Genomic DNA, 18338 nt, shown 5'->3' with positions numbered 1-18338 from the left:
CATGACCTGAGCTAAAATCGAGTTGGTTGCTTAACTGACTGAGCCACCCAGGTGCCCCTTATTACCATTTCATTCTTAAGTATTTCTTCATTTCTTCATAATTTCCTTTTATCCCAACAGGTATTTAGTAATCATTTACTTAGTTTTCACACATTTAAGCCTTATTTATTTTGTTGTTAATCCTGAATATTATTAGATTATGGTTGGATAACATGATCTATATGATACTGAATTTTAGGATTCATTAAGTTTACTTTAGGGCCAAATCTGATGTATTGTTATAAATATTTTTAATGTAAAAAGAATGTCTATTTTCTCCTTGCTAATTGTGTAATTCTCCGTATACATATTAACTCAGTTATTTGTTTAGATCTTTTTTATATCATCATATTTTTTGATCTCCTTGATCTCTCAGTTTCTGTGAGTGGGTATGTTAAAATCTTCAATAAAACTGTTCGTTGATTCATCTAATTCTTACTTCATTTCCTTGTTTTGCTTTTTAGCTATATTGTAGCTGTATATTAGTTTCTAAGAGCTATCTTAACAAACTACCACACATTTGGTGGCTTAAAACAATATAATTTTATTCTCTTACAATTCTAGAAGCCAAAATTCTGAAATCAAGTTGTCAGCAGAGCCATGCTCCCTTCAAAACTCTAGATTTCCTGCCTCTTCCAGCTTCTGGTTTCTGTAGGCACTCCTTAGATGTGGCAGCTTCACATGCATTTATCCTTTGTGAGTTTTATTTTGTTATATGGACAGTTGTCATTGTATTTAGGGCCCACCCTCACCCGAGATGAACTCATTTCAAGATCCTTAAGTAGGTGTACAAAGACTTTTTTTCTGAATGAGATTACTTTTACAAGTTCTGAATGAACATATATTTTGGGGAGGGCAACCTTCAACCCAGTATAAGTGGTATGTATTAGGTACATGTATGTATATGACAGTTGTACCTTATTTGGCTGATTATAATATTCCATTATTTTACATACATGTATATACATTGATATATAAAAATATATACATACATATACAAAAATGTATATAAATATATATATCCTGTGTCATGCCATGGGTGAGGTAGGCAGCAGGAGGAGTTGTTAACTGGGAGTTGGAGTGTCTGTAGGGAATTTAAGGACAACGATAAACTCTAAGAATTAGTCTGCTTTTTATTATCACTATGTTCAGGCAATTTTAAATAATGTCAGAGTTAAAATACTTCTTAAAATTATCTTTTGTTGTTCTTGGTACAAAGTAATTACTGCAGGTATTGTTGAGTATTAATAATGAACTTGTAAACTCCCAATTAACATGATTTATTGCTTGTCATTTAACAAAGATTGTATTTTACATAGAGGTTAATTCAGAAAATTCCCAGTACTATTATCATCCCACAATACAGATAAACTTATTTATATATCTTTGTTTTAAGAGTAAGTTTATAATAATTCTAAATCATTAGAACTTGTATCATGTGCAATTCAGGTCTGTAACTCTTGGGGCACTATGTATTACTTCATTTAAGCCATAGATTATAGGAACGCCTGGGTGGCTCAGTCAGTTAAGGGTCTGCCTTCAGCTCAGGTCATGATCCCAGGGTCCTGGGATTGAGTCCCACTTCTGACAAACAAATAAATAAATTCTAAAAAAAAAACCAACCAATAGATTATAAATAAATGATGATAACACAGTCATTGTAAAGAACAAACAGAATTTATATAATACTAATTCTGTTATCATATGTGACCACTTAGGGTTTTTGTATCTGTGTAATAACTGTTTAATAAGAACAACAAAGCAAGGGCACCTGGGTGGCTCAGTCGTTAAGCGTCTGCCTTCGGCTCAGGTCATAATCCCAGGGTCCTGGGATCAAGCCCCATATCAGGCTCCCTGTTCACTGGAAACCTGCTTCTCCCTCTCCCATTCCCCCTGCTTGTGTTCCCTCTCTTGCTGTCTCTCTCTCTCTCTGTGTCAAATAAATAAATAAAATCTTAAAAAAAAGAACAAAACAATGTTATTAATTATTGATCTTTTATTTATTTATTTATTTTTAAAGATTTTATTTATTTATTGGGTGCCTGGGTGGCTCAGTTGGTTGGGCAATTGCCTTCTGCTGGGGTCGTGGTCCTAGAGTCCTGGGATCGAGTCTCATGTTGGGCTCCCAGCTCAGCAGGGAGCCTGCTTCGTCCTCTGACCCTCTCCCCTCTCATGCTCTTTCTCAATCTCTCTATCTCAAACAAATAAAATCTTTTAAAAAATAAGGTTTTATTTATTTATTTGACAGAGAGAGAGATAGCGAGTGCAGAAACACAAACCGGGGGAGTGGGTGAGGGAGAAGCAGGCTTCTCACCCCAAGCAGGGAGCTCGATATGGGCCTTAATCCCATGACCTGATCTGAAGGCAGACACTTAACCACTGAACCACCCAAGTGCCCCTAATTCTTGATCTTTTAAAATTTTGGGGGGGCGGGGATGGGCTCAGGGAGAGGGAGAGAGAGAATATTAGGCAGGCTCTATCCCCAGTGCAGACTTGGGGACTTGATCTCACAACCCTGAGATCATGACCTGAGCCAAAATCATGAGTCAGAGGCTTAACTGACTGAGCCACCCAGGTGCCCCTAATTATTGATCTTTTGATTTGATTTACTGCTCATGGAAAGGCAAACATTGTGACTAAGGGTACATTCTCTAGAACCAAATTGTCTGTATTTGATCTTAACTTTATCACCAGCTAGCTGTATGATCATAGGCAAGTTACTTAAACTCTGTGTTAGTTTCATCTTTTAAATGTGGGTAAAAATAAAGTAATAAAATATGGATTAATAAAAATACTTTAGACAATTTTGGTTGGATTTAATGAATTATCACACATATTACAGTTAGAATTATACTTATAACACAGTAAGAACTTGATACGTTCTAGCTTTTATTATTATTAATTCATATTATTAATTCCCAACTAGCTCAGTGGTACATGAAGAAAAAAATTCTTCATAAACATATCTTTAATGTAAAATTAATGCATGTTATTGTAATACAGAAAGAAAATTACTGTAATACAAAAAGAAAAGATTTGGGGCACCTAGGTGGTGCAGTCGGTTAAACAAACAACTCTTGGTTTTGGCTCAATCTCAGGGTTGTGAGATCAAGCCCTAGGTGGGCTCCCTGCTCAGGGCAGAGTCTGCTTAACATTCTCCCTTTCCCTCTGCCCTCCCTCCTTCTATCTCAAATAAATAAAATCTTTTTTTTTAAAAGAAAGATTTAATGTGGGCACCTGGGTGGCTCAGTCCTTAAGCATCTGCCTTCAGCTCAGGTCATGATCCCAGGGTCCTGGAATCAAGTCCCGTATGGGGCTCACTGCTCGGCGGGAACCCTGCTTCTTCCTCTCCCACTCCCCCTGCTTGTGTTCCCTCTCTTGCTGTGTCTCTCTCTGTCTCTGTCAAATAAATAAATAAAAATCTTTAAAAAAAAGATTTAATGCTTGGAATCAGTCCATAAAATGAAGAAGCTGGGAGAAAATATACTTGAAACCAAAATTTACTTTTGGAAAGTGGCTTAGTAGTCTAATATCATGATCCAAGTATTACATAGTATATCATAAGCACAGATCAAAACATTTGTGGAGGTGAAGGACAAGTGAGAAAAGAGACTGAGGGAATTGGTGCTTATCTTAATAAACAACTGCCAACAAAACAAAAGTGTATTTTAGGCTATAAAATGAGGGAAACTAGAGAAGGAAGAAAGATGGAGAAGCTTAAATGGCTGATTGGTTTTTCAATCTTTCTCCCCACTCTCCTAATAATATTTAAGATGAATGCTGTGATTTCCTATAGAACTTTCTGTAATGATAGAAATATTTTGTTATCTATACTGTCCAATATAGCAGCTATTAAGAGTGCGAGAGTTTAAGGAACTTATTGCTGATTAGATAAAGATTCAAAGGCAGGCAGTGTGGCTCCAGAAAACATACTCTTGGTCACAATGTCTATCTGCCTTTCCATGAGCAGTAAGTCTTTCATTATCAAAATATCCATAATAAATAACATTGTCTTGTTATTTATCAGTGTCACAATTTTTTTATTTGGACCTTACAACATCCTAAATTATTCAATTACAAAATAGCAAGCAAGGTTGAAATGAGGATGGTCATGGATTTGTAATTAGAATGAATTTCAACTTCTACTGGAATATGTTCTGTAAGTGGCATCTAAAACTGTTCAACATGTTTTTACTGAGTTGATTAATTCATTAAAAACCTCATGTTCATCATCATTGCGCAAAACTTTAAACTGTAACATCACACGTCTATTTATTAATAGGCAGTGGTGTTAGATAATCATGAAATTGAGAAGTCTATTTTATCCATCCATTATTTCCCCAACACCATCAATTGTAATCCCACTAACAACCGCTAGGGTGAGACGACAGAGGCCTCACTTTCATCTTTACATGGAATCTTGGAAATCGCACAGCACCATGACGTGCGCCGAAGACGTAGGTGTAGACGATGAACAAAAGAGAAGCCCCATCGTCGATGTGGCTTCCCCGGGCACGCCCGCCCCGGGGCGCGCCGCAACACTCCACACCTTCGCTCCGCTCCCCGCAACCGGGCCGGCCCTGGTTGGGCGAAGCGATTGAGCTGACTGTGGAGTGGAGTCTCCATCAACCGTTGAGGACCAGGAGATGGTGGAAGGCAGTGGAGAGGCTGGGTAGAGGCTGGGGGAGGGCAAGGGAAGGAGGCTGCGGAGGAGGACGACGGCAGCGCCGAAGGACACACCGAGGGGAGGCTCCAGCCCCTCCAACAGGCGGGAGCCCAGCTCCAGGGGAGCCCGCAGCTTCCTCCATCTTGGTTGATGGAGGCGGGGAGCGGCGTCTGGGTCTCTCCACCGTGGCGCCCGTCCCCCAAGGGCCCCTCAGGCGCAGACGCTGGAATCAGGGGCTGTCCCCTCGGCCGAATGGCGGAGCCCAGTTGGGGCTTCGCGGGGCCAAGTTTCCCTGCCCCACGGGGTTTGGTTTTGAATTGGTCCCAAGTTCCCACAGCAGTCCCGACAAAATGGAGGACGTCGTCTCCTCCTGCAGCCATGACGGGAGGTGGGGGGACAAGTCCCCATGGGGGTGAGGCGAGGGGGGAAGTGTTCCCACTCCCCTCAGCACATTCGGGAACCCACTTCACGCGGTGCCCCGACCTCCCACTTTGCCTCGCTCCAGCCCCCGCCCGGGCTCGCCCCTCACGGGGGGCTTCAGGAACTGGACAGGGAGGGCGTTGGGGACATCGAGGCCGCGTCTCTCCTCGGGCAGGGTCATTGGGAGCGGCTCCAGGGGCCTGGGCGCCCAGGCCCGAACTAGGGCAGGCGGCCACGGCCTCAGTCTCTCGGGCTGTATCGGGCCCTGGAGGGTCCCCCGGACCCCGAGGCACCGAGCCGGCGGCCAGTGCCGCGGACAGCGAAACTCGGGCCGCCTGACCCTGACGGACCCGGGGGTGGGGGCGGGGTGGGAGGCGGGGGTAAGGAGGGGAGGGGACGCGGCCGAGGGCCGAGCGCTGGCGGAGGGGGGAGTGGAACGGCAACGCCGGGGGGTGTGGTTTGTGCCTGATGGACAGCCCTCCGGACCACCCCCTCCGGGGGGGTCCTGAAGGAAGGCAGATGTAGCCAATGGACGTGCCCGAGGCGCCCCGGCCCGCCCTCCCCGCCAGCCAATGGGGGAGCGGCGGGCGGGGCCTTCCCGGGCTCGGCCGCGCCGCCGCCTCCTCCGCCTCCTCCTCCTCACCAGCGCTAAACCCGGGACTGGACCGAGCGGAGTTGTGCGTGTTGCCGAAGAGGGGTGGGCCGGGGGAGGGGAGGTTCGTTCCGCGGAGCCGCAGCCAGAACCGGGTGAGGCTTATCCCCGCTGTCTTTCCAGTCCAGGTCCGCCGATAGTGGGGGTGGCTGGGAGCAGCGCAGCCTCGGGAGGAGGAGGCGGAGGCGGAGGCGACTGGGGAGGCGGAGATGGGTGAGGGCAGCCTCCGGAGCCTCCCACCGACCCGGGATTAATACCCCGCGGCGCGGCCGCCGTCGCCGCTGCCGCGTCGGGGCCTCGGGGGCTGCTCCGGGCTCCGCTCATGTCACAGGCGTCTTCGCGTGCGGCCCGAAGGGCTGCGAGAGTGAGGGCGAGGCCGGGAGGGCTGGGTGAGGCGGACGCCAGAGGCGGGGGGTCGCTCGGGGGGGCGGGGGCCGCCCGGGCCGGGGCGGTGGGAGGTCGCGGGGTATTTTTCCTTTCTTTCTTGCGGGGGGGGGTGGTGGTGGTGGAAAGGTGGGGGGAGGGGCGCCTCAGTTAGTTCTCGCGGTCTCGGGGCTGCGCTCCCACCGTCTCTGCGGTAGCCTGAGGTCCCCAAGTTTTTCGGGGCGAGGGTGCTGCCTCTTCCCCCACCCGGTCCCCTCCGTCGCTCTTCCCTTTCGGGTCATTTCGCGTCTTCATGTCTAATTTGGGCAAGTTTCTAATGGCGGACAGGGAGCGGGGAAGTCTTGGAGTCATAGCAACTGCTTGGGACAAATGTAGGAGATAGCAACCGGCGGTGACTTGAGCTTTCCCCTATCTCTGAATTGGTGCCGGGAATGACAGCGATGACGCTGGGTGGGCAAATTTAGGAGGGAATACAGTTCCCTTGCTGGTGTCGAGGTAACATTTGCCCTCCAACCACCCCGCCTGCCCCTTCCCTAGGTCAAGCTTGTTGCCCTCCAGCTTCCATTCTGTAGTTTGAAGAACGAGATTTAGCTTTGTCTAGTCGTTGAGGTCCCTATAGTTTTTTGGATTTTTTTATTCACCTTGTTTCCCCACCGCACGGGGGGTGGGGGAGGGTGGAAGAGCACGGAAACTCCTTGACTTCTTACTCTTTACTTCCTCCCTCTGGTGGTTAGGAGTTGGTGCTGCCTCCAAATTGGCTGTAATTTCTCCTCTCTCTCTCCTGTCGTTCTAGGATCAGGAATCACCTTCAGACCAGTCTGGTGAAACGTTGCCAGAAATTAAGAAAACATACCTCTTGTGAGTAATTGCCCCTGCTTTTTTATTTAATACGCTTAGTGCCGCAGTTAGGCGATTTATCTTTGTTAATCTTGAAGGCAAAGAGCTAATTGCTTAGGTGGACCCTGTCCTCAGAGCCAAGCCAGGGTAATTCCTGGGAAAGTACTGGTAATGCATGCTGATAATTACACCACTCGCATTTTCTAGAGTTCCAAATAGGACTTCAAGTTAGTTTCACTTTTAATAGTTTGAATTTAACTTTTTTTTGTTCTTTCCCAATGGATAAAAATATTTTTATTTTGCTGTTGTTTTAAAAAAAAATGTACTGAATCTTCTGTTGTAAGGTTGACAGAGTATTTTTTGTGTTTGTCTTTTTTTTTTAAGATTTTATTTATTTATTTGACAGAGAGAGAGTGCACAAGCAGGGGGAGTGGCAGGCAGAGGTAGAAGGATAAGCAGGCTTCCTGCCCAGCAAGGGGAGCTGGATGTGGGACTCCATCCCAGGACCCCAGGATCATGACCTGAGCTGAAGGCAGCCGCTCAGCCAACTGAGCCACCCAAGCACCCTTTTGTGTTTGTCTTATATTTGAGGAAGATTTATGTTTAAGTACCCTGATAGTCCTCCCGATAACATCACGTCAGGACATTACATAATGTAGTCACACTAACGTGGTTCTAAGATTGACCACTGACTTGGTAGTGACAGCCTGATCTCTCCGTTATGAAATTAATGTATCTTTTCCTTGTACCAGAAAGTAATCTATGTGATGTTTCATTTTGGTAGAATAAAATGCCCAATTTTTTGTCAGCTATTCAGTTAATGGTTTCTAAATACCAATCCTTGCCTGAATAATAATTTTATGGGGAATCTGAAGATGGTGATTTGGAAAAAAAATCACTGATTCTACATCTATTATTTGGGATTCAGTACAGTGTTAGATCCTGCCTATTTTATCCTTTAAAGCTGATTCAACAGTTTACAGTTGGTTATTGAAAAAAAACTTGACATTAGAATAACTCACGTTGTAGTATTCCTGCCTTCCCTTTGGCCTTGTTCCTTACCAAACTTGGCTTTGCACTTAACTCTGTTATTCTTCACAGTACAACTTTTTAGTTAGTTAGATCTAGGACACTATGGTGTCACGATGTAGATTGCTATGTCTGGCTTTTAGGAATGGATATTGTTTCAATTAGGTAATTTTTGTAGGATCCCTGAAGTGATATTTCACATTCTATGGAGTTTTGTGAGATGATGGGATGTAGGTATGGTTCTAGAGCTATGTTGGGCATTTATAGAGAAAGGGAACTAGTGGGGACTAAGATTGGCATGGTAACAAGTCACTGACTCCGTTATTATCACTTAGAAAAGCCATTTTTCTCAGAGTATTCTGAGCTATTTGCAGCATGATGTAGTACAAAAAACTAGGTTTTAGTGCCAGCCAGAATGGCGTTCAAATTTCTGCTATCTTGGGCTGCCTGGCTGGCTCATTGTGTAGAGCATGCTACTCTTGACCTAGACATTTTTATGATCTTTTACTCATCACCCATCTAGAGTAGTAATAATTTTGTGTTTTTTCATTTTATTTTTGTTTTTGCTGCCTTATCAACTTCTGTTTTTTCCTTTTTTCTTTTAACTATTATTAGAAGCTATCCTCAGATATTTAGTAATTCTTGACTGGTCTACTTGTGATTAAGAGTTTGGAAGTACAAAGCAGATTAGAAAAATGTGTGGGGCTTTCAATTTGTGAGCTTCACTGTAGGATGATTCTTTTCACCAATTAATGGGTAATCTCTTGAGTCATTATCTTAAGGTCTTTCTTTTTTTGCTGGTTCCTAATTCCACAGAGAAGAGTGTTTCTGAGAAAAGTCTTCCAGGGAAGAGTCACATGCCTAGAAGATAGAGATCTAGATGCCAGCTCTGTGGGAATCACACACATGATATTGAACCATTTACCTATACTTGGTGAACCCCAGACAAAAGTCTTATGTTCTATTCAAAGAATAGAAGTGTAGAACTTGCGCCAGGGTAGGGAAAAACCTGTCATCTTCAACCTGGAGGGAAAGAATGGATCTGGGATCTCACAATTTCATTTTAGCTCCCCCTTCCCCTATTCCAGGGATTTCTGGAGCTACTGGTTTCTGAGCCTTTCTGAAGATTCTGCAGCAAGAATCAGGATGTTTCTCTCAGCTTTTTCCATTACTCTTTTAGAGTTGGTTTATCTCAGATCAACTGAGGTAGTTAACTACTCATCTATTCTCTCTTCCACTTGTAAAATTTTGTTGCTTTGTTTCTTTTTGTTACTTCCTTTCTTGCTTTTCCTTTCCTTGAGAGTGGGAACTCTACCTTTGTTTTAGAAGGAAGTGAAGTTAGTTGTGTGTAATCGATCTATCAACTTAATCCCTACCAAGATATTGATTTCTAGATAGTAATTTTGTACTTGGGCAACTTCAGTAATTCTCTTGCTATTTGTGCTAGTTGTTCATTTGAGTTGTCTTTCTCCTATCTCGTTACATTTTTTATACGTCCGGAATTGTGGTACACCTTTATTTTATTTCTGATTTTAAATGGGAATGTTTGTAGCAGATACTCACTAAATATGAAGTTGGCTTTAGAGTTGAGATTATTTTTATGTAAATATATAAATATTTTTATAGTAAGACAGACCTCTCTGTGACAGTTTAAGTCCGCAGAGATGCAAAAGGACATGTTTTAGGACTAATTAGTGATTAACAGCGGTTTTTATAACCTACATCTTGATTATCTTTTATAGAGCTTACAGTTACAGGTGGCCAAAAAATGAACCTTTGAAACAATAATTTTTTAATTATGTTTAATTATGTGTTTTAATTATGTTTTTTCTTAAGATTTTATTTTTTTAATTTTTTAAAGATTTTATTTATTTATTTGACAGAAAGAGAGTTAGCAAGAGCAGGAACACAAGCAGGGGGAGAGGGAGAGGGAGAAGCAGGCTTCCCGCCGAGCAGGGAGCCCGATGTGGGGCTCAATCCCAGACCCTGGGATCATAACCTGAGTCGAAGGCAGATGCTTAACGGCTGAGCCACCCAGGTGCCCCAAGATTTTATTTTTAAGTAATCTCTGCCCAACGTGGGGCTCAAACTCACAACCCCGAGATCAAGTCACACGTTCTAGCAACTGAGCTAGCCAGGTACCTCAATAATTACTTTTAAATATTTTCCTGGTGATTTTGATTTTTAAAGGTCCATAAAGCAAGTTTACCCTTCTCCTCATGTGCTAATCTTACAATATTAATATCTCAGCATTTCTTTTTTTTTTTTTTTTTAAGATTTTATTTATTCATGAGAGAGAGAGGCAGAGGGAGAAGCAGGCTCCCTGCTGAGCAGGGAGCCCAACTCGGGGCTCAATCCCAAGACCCTGAGATCACGACCTGAGCCGAGGGCAGATGCTTAACCATCTGAGCCACCCAGGCACCCAATATCTCAACATTTCTATTTGAGCTACTTTTTTTTATAAGAACAGGTTTTTGGGGCGTCTGGATGGCTCATTGGTTGAGCGTCTGACTCTTGGTTTGGGCTCAGGTCATGATCTCAGTTGTCTTGAGATCAAGCTCCCCCTCCCTGCCACTTGGACTCAGCACTCTGCAGAGACTCTGCTTGAGATTCTCTCTCTCCCTCTGCCCCTCAGCGGTACACGTGATACACACGTGTGCGGGCGCATATGCATACGCCCTCTCAAGTAATCTTTTCAAAAAAATCTAATAGATTCTTTTTACTATGTAAATTCTATGTAATGGTATGTGTAAACATAATTGAATATTGAATGGCTACTAAATTATTTAACTAATAAGTTAAGAATTTATCCAGAAGCTTTTATAACTTTTAAAAAGCACATTCTGGGGGCACTTGGGTGACTCAGTCTGTATGTCTGCCTTTGGCTCAGGTCATGATCTCAGGTCCTAGGATCAAGCCCTGCTCGGTGGAAGTCTGCTGCTCCCTCTCCTGCCCCTACGCCCTGCTAATGCTCGCTCACTCGCTCTCAAATAAAATCTTTTCTAAAAAATAAAAAACTGATACTGAATGTACACTTAAAAATGGTTAAAATGGCAAGTTTTATGTATATATGTTTTGCCACAATTTTTTTTTTAAGTAGGTTCCACACCCAGCATGGAGCCCAGTATGGGACTTGAACCCATGACTCTGAGATCAAGACGGGAGCTACAATCAAGAGTCAGGACTTGGGGCACCTGGGTGGCTCAATGGGTTAAGCATCTGCCTTTGGCTGAGGTTGTGATCTCAGGGTCCAGGGATTGAGCCCCACATCCAGCTTTCTGCTCAGTGGGGAGTCTGCTTCTCCCTCTCACTCATCCCTCTGTGCTCTCTCTCTCAAATGGATGAATGAAATCTTAAAAAAAGAGCACTTATCTGACTGAGAAACCCTGGCACCCCTATTTTGCCACAATTTTTTAAAAAATTCAACCTTCAGGAAATAAAAACAACTGAAATGTCACTAAAAGTAAACACAAAAGGGCAAAACACTATTTATTTAAAGATTATTATCAGGGCACCTGAGTGGCTCAGTTGGTTAAGCGACTGCCTTTGGCTCAGGTCATGATCCTGGAGTCCTGGGATCGAGTCCCGCATCAGACTCCCTGCTCAGTAGGGAGTCTGCTTCTCCCTCGGACCCTCCCCCCCTCTCATGCTCTCTCTCTATCTCATTCTCTCTCTCAAATAAATAAAAAAATCTTAAAGATTATTATCAGAGAGAGAGAGAGAGCATGTACAGGGGGAGGGGCAGTGGGAGAGGGACAAGCAGAGTAAGGGTGGAACCCGACTAGGGGCCCAATCCCAGGACCCCAAGATCATGATCCAAGCTGAAGTCAGATGTTCTTCTGAGCCACTCAGGTGCCCCCAAAGCATTCTTATTTATGTCTTTGTTTTAATGATAACTCTTATTCTTACTCCTAATTAAATAGCGTGGTAGCTTTGCAAGGTTGTTAACCAACTACGTAGAGATAGTTTGCATTTAAGAGTCTTGCTTTGGTTTCAGCCTCTTTTTTGTATGGTAGTATAATTTTTTATCAAATTTCTCTGTGCAGATTTTCCTTTGATTTTACATTACTTGAGATTATGTTAATTTTCGTTGTATCCAAATGAAACCAGTTAAGCATTGCATATAATTTGTAGATGAATAAGATACCAAAGAAGATTAGCTAAATGTTTTAAGATTAATTAGACACTCGTTGAAATTATAGGATATAAGCAAAGTATCTGCCTGAATACGTTCTCAAAGAAGAGGGATTTAACATTTTTTGCTTTTTTTAATATGGTCCAAACAGACACTAGAGACTTGCATGTCCAGTTATCTCAATAAAAAACCTTGGAATTGTGTATTACCCTCATTTACAATTTATAGTTTGTTTTTTTTTCTAAGATTTATTTACTTATTTGTCAGAGAGAGCAGGAACTGGGGAGTAGCTGACAGAGGGAGAAGCAGGCTCCCCACTGAGCAGGGAGCCTTACATGGGACTCGATCCCAGGACCCTGGGATCATGACCTGAGCGAAAGGCAGACGTTTAACTGACTGAGCCACCCAGGCATCCCTACGGTTTATAGTTTGGAAGACTAAAAATGAGGTGAAGTAATTTGCTCAGTGCCACACAACTAATTCACTAAACCATAACTTTTTCTCTGTTTTTGGATAATATTGTAGAAGTAGTCAAAACTTTTCTGTAATCTTCTGTTCCTGAAATTAAAGTGTTTCATTAAATTTAATTAAATATAAATTACAAGAATTTAAATTATTGGCTTTTAGTAGTGGTTTAACTTTTTTTTAATCTATGACTTGAAAAAAGGTGAATACTTAATCTTTTTTCAGAGATAGATGACTGCAATTAGTGGAGCATAAAGAACGCTCTTTCCGTTATTTCCTTTGAGACGGTTAAGATATGTCCTAACAGCCACCAGAGGAGACTGGAGTCCTCTGTAGCTCTTTTCCAGAAATTGTTCTTTTTTGTTGTACGTTTATTCAAATATAGAAAGGACTAAGAGAGTTCATGTATAACAGCTCTTATATTACCTAACTTTGTTTAGGCTAAATTATTGGCTCTTTCCTTTGAAAATCAACCACAGAATAAGCTTATTGGATGTGTGGTAACCATGATCCCAATTTTTGTGTTTTTTTTATAATCCTTTTAAGGTGGTCCGTTAGAGGGACACCTGGGTGGCTCAGTTGGTTAAGCATCTGCCTTCGGTTCAGGTCATGATCCCAGGACGAGTCCTACATCGGGCTCCCTGCTCAGTGGAGAGCCTGCTTCTCCCTCTGCCTGCTGCTCCCCCTGCTTGTGCTCGCTCGCTCTCTCTCTCTCACAAATAAATAAATAAAATCTTTAAAGTGGTCCCTTAGATTTGTTATTTTTTTCTTTGAAATGGACATTGAATGTTGATTTTATTTTAATAAATTCATCTTAATAAAAGATAAGTAATTTATAAAAATTGTTTTATCCATTAAGTGCCAATAATACAGTGACTGTGAAATCATTTCTAGAGACAGATTTCTTGGATTTGAATTCTGACTCTATCCTTTCCAGCAATGGACACTTGGGCAGGCTATGCAGATTACTTATCTTCTGAGTCTTAGTTTCCTAATGGGAAAAAGAGCAGTTTATACTTCACTTTTATAAGCGTTAACTGAGTTATCGAATGACGTAACACCTATTAAGAATGTGTTATAACCATTATCAATTAAAATTAGTTGGGAAAATTTTGGAATAGAAATGGTATATAGCATATTTCAGTGTGAGTTGTTTAAAATGGAATGATGATTGCCATATGAAGTGAGTTTTCTTAATAATTCAAAAACTCATATAGTTCCCATCTTCATTCTTGAGTTTCTAAGAAAATTGAGGCCAGCATATGTAAACTTACTTCAGCTTTTCATCTATCATTTTTACATACTTAATATACATTCCATTTATACTTACGTTTTCCTCTCCTGCCTTTGAGATAGAGGTGATTTTTTTACTCATGATCCATTTCATTACCACCTGTGCACATATCCTCATCTTCTCTCATCTACTTTTAAGAGCCTTGCTTCATTAATTAATTTACTTTTTTTAAAGATTTTTATTTTATTTTTTTAATTTATTTGACAGAGAAAGATTGAGGACAGGGAGGGGGAGTGGCAGGCAGAGAGAGAAGGAGAAGCAGGCTCCCCACTGAGCAGAGAGCCTACATGGGGCTCAATCCCAGGACCCTGGGATCATGACCTGAGCGAAGGCAGACGCTTAGCTGACTGAGCCACCCAGGCGCCCTAATAAATTTACTTTTCCAGATTCCTCAACTGTGTCTCTCTACTGGATCCTTTTCTTTGTCATATCCTAGTGTACAGTAAGTTCACAAAGGTAATTGTTGAATATAACTGAATGCTAAGAATTTGAGGCCTAGAATTAGAGTCTGGAGTTTTAAGTCCTATTCAGTCTCACCCAGAACAATTTAATTGGCTTCTCTTTCCTGATTTGTAAAGTGGATTAAATTATACATACATTATGGGGCTGTTTTCAGAATTTTACATAAAACACCCATAGTATAATGTCTGGCAATTTCTGGACAAAAACAAAGATTCAGAAAGATTTAATCACAGTTACCTCGGAAGCAGAGAATTTGAAAATTAGTGACAAAAGATACTAGCGAAATAAGGATTAGACGATATCGTAGTTATTTGGTAGATAAAAGTATAGTATAGTAATTATATTTGGACCCATATTGGTATTTGATAGATTTATTACTATTTCCTACTTCAAAGGAAGACTTGGTTTTGTTTTGTTTTTCATTGTAAAGGATGAGCAGGTTAAATTGAGTACTTTAAAATGAGTAAATTTTTTAAGGACTACCACAAATTGGATGATTAATTTCCATCAAATTCTGAAGTAAGCATTAAATGGTTAATGGGAGAGAAAAAACAAAATGATTAACAATTTTTTCCCTAAAAGTTAGATAAAAATCACGAAAATTAAAGTTTCATTTCATTGCATTATTTCATTGCAATAAAACTGAATAATCATACTAGAACTTTTTTTTTTTTTTTTAACTATTCTCTGTCCCCTACAGGTTCTTTGGCATGGATAAATGTTCAGTGAGAGGATTAGACTTGGCTGAACAGACTCCTGTTTTATTAGAGCATAAAGCCATGGCAGCTAGTCTCTTGGATATAGGAAATTCATTTGGTAACCCAACTAGTCCTTTAGATAACAGATGTAGAAATTCATCGGTGGAAGAAGATGATGATGATGTTGTATTTATTGAATCTATACAACCTCCTTCAACTTCTACTCCAGCAGGAGCTGATCAAAGAAATTTTATATTTGCTTCATCAAGAAATGAAAGGCTACAAGGAAATTATTCCATAATTCTTCCTTCCTCAAGAGATTTGGCTTCTGAGAAGGGAAATGTAAGTGAGACAATTGTTATCGATGATGAAGAGGACATAGAAACAAATGGAGGGGAAAAGAAAAATTCTTCCAATTTTATTGAATGGGGACTTCCTGGAACTAAAAATAGAACCAAAGATTTGGATTTCTCCACTTCCAGTCTTTCAAGAAGTAAGGTAAATGCAGGAATGGGTAATAATGTTATCACTACAGAATCGACTCTGAAATTCCTATTACTAATGTTACATCCTATTACTAAGAAACAGGTATAAGCTCTGTGAATGCTGGGCGAGATATGAACTTAATGATTACACGTATAACATCACTATAGAATACCAACTTGGGAGATGTCGCTAAAGGACTTCAGTCAAGTAATTTTGGTGTTAATATACAAACATACACCCCATCTTTGACTTCACAGACCAAGACTGCAGTAGGACCTTTTAATCCTGGTAGAATGAATGTGGCAGGAGTTGAATTTCAGAATGGAGGATATGCAACTCACCATAGTCCTGGTAAGCAGTAAGTGATTTTATTTACTTTCTATATATGACATACTTTATTTCTCTTGATTTCCATATTCAGATGGAATATTTTACTTGCAGTGTGCTTGGTCCCTGATTTTTCAGAAATTAAATCTATTTTACCCAATGTGATACACATCCGAAGTGTTTTAATTGAAAACCTCCATACTTCACTACCACCACCCTGTTAACTAGTATCTTTATTTTAATGTAAAAATCATAGAATAAAAAAAGGACAGTGAATTGAAGAAACAAAGTAATATGTAATAATTGAATTTTATTTAATTTGTAATTAGATAACTTGAAATTTCAGTTTTTCATGTGAGGTATTTATTTTTGGACTTCTTATCTCTGATTTCTGTTTTTATTTATTTATTTATTTATTTATTTATTTATTAAAAGATTTTATTTATTTATTTGACAGAGGTAGTGAGAGCAGGAACACAAGCAGGGGGAGTGGGTGAGGGAGAAGCAGGCTACCCGCCGAAAAGGGAGCCTGATGCGGTGCTCTTCCCAGGACCCTGGGATCTTGACCTGAGCCAAAGGCAGATGCTTAATGACTGAGCCACCCAGGTGCCCCTGATTTTTGTTTTTAAATCAGCATTTTATTAGTTGCTTTATTTTAAAAGTTGGGAAACTTCCTTGCCTTTTAAATCAGAGCCCTATATTTTTAAAACTTACATGGACGGTCTTGTTCTGCTAAAATTATGAAAGCTCTTGAAAAGTTAGCATATCTTTTTGGTAGCTTTGTCATGATTTAATGTGGGGGTTTGAGAGTTTTAAAATTTGTTTTGGTATTGTTTTTTGGCCGCTTTAGTGCTTTTTAAGCTGTTGACCAACTTATAATTTTGGGAATGTCTAAAAAATAACTAAAGCTAAGAACCTCATTTACTGCTTTAATGGAATGCCAGAATTTTTTTTTTTCCTTTTTTAAATTAATCTTTTTCTCTGGTTATGAGAATACTACCTGATTATCACAGAACACTTGTAAGAAATCATGGTTAGAAATAAGAAGATATTTGTCATCATATCCCACTAGCAGGGACTACTGTTAAAATTTTGGTTTCTTTGCTTGAATTCTGTGATTTTAAAAAATATAATTCAGAGCATATTATATATAGTTTTGTGTTCTTTGGTTTACTTAATCTAAATTTTAATGTGTCATTTGAGAATTAGAAGTTTCTGTGGGACACCTGGGTGACACAGTTGTTTAGGTGTTGGACTCTTGGTTTGTTCCCAGGCCATGATCTCGGGGCCAGCTCAGTTGGTGATCCTCAGGGCTGTTAGATCGAGCCCTGCCTCAGGATCCACAATCAGCTCGGAGTCTGCTTGGAATTCTCTCTTCCTCTGCCCCTCCCACTCATGCTCACACATGAGCTTTCTCTCTCTCTCTCTAAAATAGAAAAATAAATCTTTAAAAAAATAGAAGTTTCTGTGCCTATAAAATACTTTTTCTGAGATACCCATTCCTCTACTTTTTTTTTTTTTTAGCATTTGTATGATTTTCCTTTTTTTTTTGAAGATTTTATTTATTCATTTGAGAGAGAGCATAAGCAAGGGGGAGGAGCAGAGGGAAAGGGAAAAGCAGATTCCCCCCTGAGCAGGGAGCTTGATGGGGGCTCAATCCCAGGTTCCTGAGATCATGACTTGAACCAAAGGCAAATGGTTAACCAATTGAGCCACCTCCGTGCTCCTATGGTTTCCCATTTTTTACTGTTGAAACTCTACACTAAATTTCTTTGTTTACATTGTTTATTATTTCCGTAGGACAGTTCTCAAACATTTTAGGCTGTTTCACTCTTAAAAATATTTGAGGACCCCAAAGTTTTTAAATTTATATCGATTAATTATCATGTTAGAAATTAAAGCTTAAGTTTTTTTAAAGTATGTATTTAATAATAATTATGTATTATATGACAAAATACCATTTTTAATGGAAATTACTTTCAGAATTTAGTGAACAGCCTTGTTTTACATTTCTGCAAATCTCTTTATTTTTTTATTTTTTTTTTTTTTAAAGATTTTATTTATTTATTTGAGAGAGAGAGAATGAGAGATAGAGAGCACGAGAGGGAAGAGGGTCAGAGGGAGAAGCAGACTCCCCGCTGAGTAGGGAGCCCGATGTGGGACTCGATCCCGGGACTCCAGGATCATGACCTGAGCCGAAGGCAGTCGCTTAACCAACTGAGCCACCCAGGTGCCCCTCTGCAAATCTCTTTAAAGTTTGACATAATAGAAGACAGCAAGGTATATGGTATCTTCTCCTATCTATTTCTACATTGAATCTGTTGCTATATCTTGTTTTAAGTATAAAATGAAAATCTGCCCTCATATAGACATTTGGTTGTAGAAGAGAGCACTATTTTAGGTAATTATGGATAGTTGTGGGGTTTTTGACACAGCACCAAAAC

At 40.7% G+C, this 18338-nt stretch overlaps 1 protein-coding gene and 1 pseudogene across 2 annotated transcripts in view; both read left to right on the top strand.

Moving 5' to 3' along the window:
- The first annotated feature begins 4478 nt into the window (after positions 1–4478).
- Positions 4479–5348, top strand: LOC148164735 (uncharacterized; annotated as a pseudogene).
- A 399-nt stretch (positions 5349–5747) lies between these two features.
- Positions 5748–18338, top strand: part of ZMYM5 (zinc finger MYM-type containing 5) — a 36622-nt gene continuing 24031 nt past the window's right edge. The window contains exons 1-5 of one of the 2 annotated variants that reach the window (XM_088021779.1): positions 5748–5872; positions 6955–7019; positions 14308–14377; positions 15084–15423; positions 15825–15918. In XM_088021779.1, the coding sequence (XP_087877905.1) occupies positions 15094–15423; positions 15825–15918 (424 nt within the window). In that variant the 5' untranslated portion in view covers positions 5748–5872; positions 6955–7019; positions 14308–14377; positions 15084–15093. Of the gene's footprint in view, positions 5873–6954; positions 7020–14307; positions 14378–15083; positions 15580–15824; positions 15919–18338 lie in introns of both variants that reach the window. The other variant, XM_028106965.2, reaches the window with a different exon arrangement.

Source organism: Eumetopias jubatus, unplaced genomic scaffold, assembly GCF_037043125.1.
Source record: "Eumetopias jubatus isolate StellerSeaLion01/CBP00866 unplaced genomic scaffold, mEumJub1_p1.0 scaffold_3, whole genome shotgun sequence".
Lineage (NCBI taxonomy): Eukaryota > Metazoa > Chordata > Mammalia > Carnivora > Otariidae > Eumetopias > Eumetopias jubatus.
The sequence above is the reverse complement of the archived record's forward strand: the minus strand, read 5'-3'. Positions and strand labels throughout refer to the sequence as shown.